The sequence below is a fragment of the Crocuta crocuta genome, unplaced genomic scaffold (assembly GCF_008692635.1).
Source record: "Crocuta crocuta isolate KB4526 unplaced genomic scaffold, BGI_CrCroc_1.0 scaffold394, whole genome shotgun sequence".
NCBI classification, from domain to species: domain Eukaryota; kingdom Metazoa; phylum Chordata; class Mammalia; order Carnivora; family Hyaenidae; genus Crocuta; species Crocuta crocuta.
Window position 1 is genome coordinate 529,397 of NW_027531920.1, and position 5,320 is coordinate 534,716.

Below are 5,320 nucleotides of genomic sequence, written 5' to 3' on the forward strand. Positions count from 1 at the left end.
TTTTTTTTTGAGAGAGAGAATCTCAAGCAGTCTCCACAGTCTGCGCAGAGCCCGATGCAGGCACTCAATCCCAGGACCCTGGGATCACAGCCTGAGCCAAAATCAAGAGTCAGACACTCAACCGACTGAACCACCCACCCAGGCACCCCTGACTCATTTGCTTTTTGACAGCCATTTCACACCATTGACTCATGGAGCTTCCTGACAGATCACTTCCTTAGGCCCTTTTTGCACCAAATACTTTTAAGCCAGATCTACCCCCATATTATATTTATATGGCTGATATGGGGAGAACCTAGATGCCAGACTTATGCTTATTCTTGCTATAACTTTTCTTTCTACTTGCAGCCCATAATTCCAGCCGGTCAAAATATTTTTGAGTTGTGATTCTGTTATCTTACGTATTAATCACCCTTCCAGTTTTGTGTTGTCGTTACAGCCGATAAACATGCCTACCTGGTCGACTGGCTATGAGATTCCAATGAGATTCTGTATTTATGTATATGAAAGTACTCTGAAAACTGTAAAGTGCTATACAAATGTAAATGACTTTATTTCATATCATCAGTGATTTATTAAAATATTGACTAATTCAATGGCTGCAGACGTAGCCCAGGCTGACACTAAACAAACTTTAGAAATGTGAGTTGGATGCAGGTACAGCTGGGTAGATTGAAAGATATCAAACAACTGTACTCGGTCCTTAAATATACCTAACCCTCCTACCATCCACCTTGCAGTTCTTCACTGTGACCATAAAATTGTCATGAGAGTCTTTGCCAGTTAGCCTGCATTATCATGGTATCCCTCTGGCCAGTCTTTCAAGTATGCTATCCACACAAGAAAATGGATCTGTCTAGCATGACCTGTTCTAAGACAACCTTTCGTGGTTCTGATGATCATTGTTTCACTAAAGAAGAGGGGACTGAGGAGATAGAAGCGTGGTAAAGTCGATGGTACTTTCCTTTTTTTTTCCTGAAAAGGCTTGCAAAGGAAGGGAAGGCATGTTAAATTAGTCTTCTAACCCTTTTGGTAATGTATCTTTCTACACACCTGTTTTTTGCAGTGTTCCTGCAAGGGCTGGTGTGGGAACAAGCAGTGTGGGTGCAGAAGACAAAAGTCGGACTGTGACCCAGACTGCAGCTGTGACCCTACAAAGTGTAGGAACCGTCAGCAAGACCAGGTAGGATTGGCTGTGTTGCCCCTCACTGTCCCTTCAGGCACTCCCCCGGTTCCCACCATCATGAAACCCTGTCTCCTGCACAGCTCTTCCTCCCCTTCTCTGGCCCTCTGCAACCAGAGACATTTGCCTTCTCCGTCCTTCTTCCTCACTGCCAGCCTGTCCACATACCCCTTCAGAAACCACAGCCCGTCCCAGGAGATTTCCAGATAGGCAGCTCCCCGCCCCGAGCCTTGGCTGTAAAGTTGTGGTGCCGTTTCTGGGGCAGGAACAAGGAACACGAAAGCAGGCAACTACAGGCACATAGACATACAGGACCAAACTGGCCCAGAGGCTTAGCCGGAACTATAAGGGCCACGTGGCAGCTTCCAGGAAGGAGCTTACTCCTTCTGACATCTTTAGACATTAGTTGCTTAGACCTTCTCCATGGGAACCAGCTATTCCATGGCTTTAGGAAAGACCCACAGGAACTTGGTCTTTCAAATAGTCACTGTTGTGGCCCAAGTTCATTGTACCTGTCCTCCTTATAGTCCCAGAAATAGCAAACTCAGGGAAACAAAGATTGCCTCACTCCTACCTGTGCCCATGGCAAATCCCGATTCCTACAACTCTCTGTGTGATATACAACAACTCTAACGAGCTTAGTATAATGATCGTTCATCATACATTTCTTGAACATCTGCATGTGAAGGGTTCTGCCGGCTCTTCTATTAAAATGACTTCTAAGGAAGGTAGTTATTGGAGGACTACCGTGGCAAGCTGGGGTTCAGGCTAAGAATCGTAGAAGGAGCTGGGACCTTAAAGATTCTCTGTTCCCGTGGCCTTTTCAATTTGGGTTCTGGAGTCTGCCGTAGTGGCTCCGTGGAAGTGTTTTTTGAACCCAAGGACCGTGGCCTGGCTTGGTTTGACCTCATGTCGCTCAAAGCAACTTGCTCTTTACTTGTTTATGTATTGGGCTTCCTCTTAGGGATTTTGGTTCTAAAACCACTGATCTAGTCCAATGCTCCCATTATACAGGGAAGGAAACTAAGACCCAGAGATAAGCTTAAGTGACTCATCTGATATTGCACAGCTGGTCATGACAGCTAAGATTAGACCTCAGGCTTCCTGACTCTCAATCCAGTTCTGTTTCCATGACAACAGGCTATAATTCTAATCCGAGCTCTGCCACAGAGTCTCATTGTTACCTAAGTAACTTTTCACTCTTGGCCTTAGTTGCCTTCTCTGAAAGGAGGACTCAATACAGGCAACACCCTATAGACATGCTAACAAGGGTATTGCAGATTATAGAAGGTGGAAGATTAATCAGAGAAATGACCAAGGCTTGGCCTTGTTTGAAACCTTACTTTGTGATGTGTCCTGTGCCACTGTCCTACCCGGTCCTTTGCCTTCAGAGCCTGCCTTTGAGCACTGCAACAGCAGGAAACCCCAAGCAGGAGTCTCCCTGAGACTTGCTCAGACTGACGGATGAGGCCCTCAGAGCTGGTACCTCACTGGTTAAAGGGGAGCAGACTGATTTTGTAACCCTGGTAGCCACATTTCTAATAGGCCTGTCTGATTCTCAGGATAGCTTGGGCACTGTTGAGCCCACCCAGGATTCCGAAGGCTCTTTCAAACTAGAGGACCCCACAGAGGTTACCCCAGGATTGAGCTTCTTTAATCCTGTCTGTGCCACTCCCAACAGCAAGGTAGGTGGGCTAAAGGCAGGCGTTTCCAACTGTATTAGCATTCCTCTCTGCATTAGCCAAGACAGAGTGCAGTGGGAGAAAAGGGGGCAGAGGTACGATCAGCTTGCTGGGAAGTGGGACTCGGGCATAGGCCAGTCTTTTTCTTTTCGACAGACCGATCTTGGGGGACGCCTCATACTACAGTGTGCTGAGCATTTGTAGTGGCAAGGCTGAGCTGAGCCTCTGCCCCTACCCAAGACCTAGTCATACTTGTCTCTGTCCTTCCTAGATCCTCAAAGAGATGTGTGATGTGGAGCAGGTGCTGTTAAAGACGATGACTCCAGCTGCCTCCTCCCTTGGCCTCCCAGAATCGAAACATGTAGCAGAATCCCAAGAAAATAAAGCTCCAGGGAAGAAGAAGAAACGAGCTCTGGCCAGCAATATCAGCTTCTTCTCTGGCTGCTCCCCTATTGAAGAAGAAGCCCACTGAAGTTGGACTTGTCATCTCTGCCCCAGTCGAGCTTGGGAGATGCTTTCAGGTTGCAGCCAGAAGGAATTTTTTAATGACTCCTCTGATTTCAGGGCTCTTGCTGTTGGAAAAAAAAAAAAAAAAAGACAGACACCATGTTACCAAAAGGGAGCAAATCTTTGTTGGATGTTGGCCCTCACTCTCCAGCCCCCTGACCCCAGACTACTGCTCTCTCTTCTCCAGAAAGGTGCTGAGCCACCTGCTGAAGAGAGAACCACCTGACATTCTTGATGACTCACCGGGAACCAAATCCTCAGTACAATCTAGCCCTTTCTTATTTGTGAGCAGGTAAGGCCGCCCCACCGATGGGGATGAGGCCAAGGCCGTCTTACCTCTGGGTTGTCTCAGCTTAATGACAGAGCCTAGCCAGGGTTGGAGACTTGGCACCGATCTTTCATCCCGTGCCAGGAATGGAGGCACTATTTGGGATATTTCCTACCCTGACCACCTCTGGATTTTAAGTGTTTTAACAGTGTGCTCAGTTGTCTTCCATGTTGCTGCGGTAAATGAAATCTTTTAAAATGTTAATATTAAGTAAGTAAATAAAGTTTAGTCTAGCCACTATTTGGAAAGATCCTCTGTGCTACAAGGAGAAATACCTGTGCTCCTCGGCCCCTGGGAACGCTATCAAGGAGAATCCGTGCATGTACCCAAGCTCACTGCCTTGTGACAGCTAACCTGAACCCACATTTAGCTTATACCAAAGCTTCTTGTGAGAATCTAGGGTGGCCGTGGTAGCTGTTCCTAATGCCCTAAGAGCCTGATTTCTTGGCATAGTGCGGGTGTGGGACCACACTGCTGCCCATTCCCAGGACAGCACAGTACTGGCTGCTTGCTGTCTCCTTTGAAAAGGGAAAAGGGGGTGTTGCTTTCTCCTTACTATGCACCAGGGTTTCCCATCTCTGCTCCAAGCGAAAACGAGGCCAGCCATGGAATGCCAAACAGGCTGCTGACTGGCCTTGCAGCCTTTTGAGGAGCTTGCAAGCCCCGGGCTACCTATCCATGCGTTATGAATCCCAGTCCCCTCCCCTCCCCCCACAACTAAAAGCTCCCAAAGCACCCCCTAGAACTGGGCACATGAAAGTCAGGGCTCCTCTAGAATCCACCGGACCCCAAGCAAAGAAAACTGAAGGATAGCCTGTTAAAATGAAGCCTGCAGGAGGACTAGGTGACCAGGCAGCCCTCTCTGGCCCCCTGCCAGCCAGCAGCCCGGCTTCTCTTTGCATTTTAATGACGGGGGAGCAAAGGAGCCTCTGCCATTGCCAACTAGAGCCCCTGGATACAATGGGAAGGCAGAGGGAGGGGGCCAGCTCTTGGCATAAGAGAGCTAGTCTTCCTTCTCACTGTTCCAAATCCAGTACGTGTCGGGGGAGGGGTAAACGAGTTTATTCCCAGTGAAGACTTTTTCCCACCAACACTGCAAGCCCCCCCAGGCTTTGAGTCACTGCATCAGCCAAAAGGTAAACAGGGATGGTAAGTCAAGCCAGTCCCCCAGCCCTCATCTCACCCCGAGCCTTGTGCATTAGCACTAAGCTGACTGTTGCACACTAGCCAGCCTTCTCCTGCGGATGGTATGTATGGTAACAGCATCTTTTGTACGTATTCATCTTGCGAAAGCTTGCGACCCTCACATACCCCAGACACCTTGGGGACGAGACAACAGGGATGACACAAGTCTCTTTACATCCTGAATCATCAGCTCCTGTCTGGGGTGATAGGGGGAAGGGGAGGGCTGCTAGTGTCACTCAGGAAACACAAGGCCCATGGAGACCCCTGGTGCAGAAACAGGGCAACCTGCTGCCCAGAGGTCAGGAAGTAGCTTGCAACCCTGTATCTTCTAGATGTACCTTACAGAAGTAGAAGTAGTTTCCCAGCAGGAAAGGGAAACTGATGAATCAAGGCTGTCCTCCCAGGGAGCTTGAGGGAAATGCTAGACTTACAGAT

The 5,320-nt window shown here is 48.5% G+C and overlaps 1 protein-coding gene across 1 annotated transcript in view; it reads left to right on the forward strand.

Annotated features, from left to right (window-relative positions):
- Positions 1-3,929, forward strand: part of KIF4A (kinesin family member 4A) — a 118,877-nt gene extending 114,948 nt beyond the window's left edge. The window contains 3 exon segments of the mRNA XM_077774969.1: positions 1,067-1,183; positions 2,746-2,868; positions 3,137-3,929. Of these exon segments, the coding sequence (XP_077631095.1) occupies positions 1,067-1,183; positions 2,746-2,868; positions 3,137-3,337 (441 nt within the window). The 3' untranslated portion in view covers positions 3,338-3,929.
- The last annotated feature ends 1,391 nt before the right edge of the window (positions 3,930-5,320 follow it).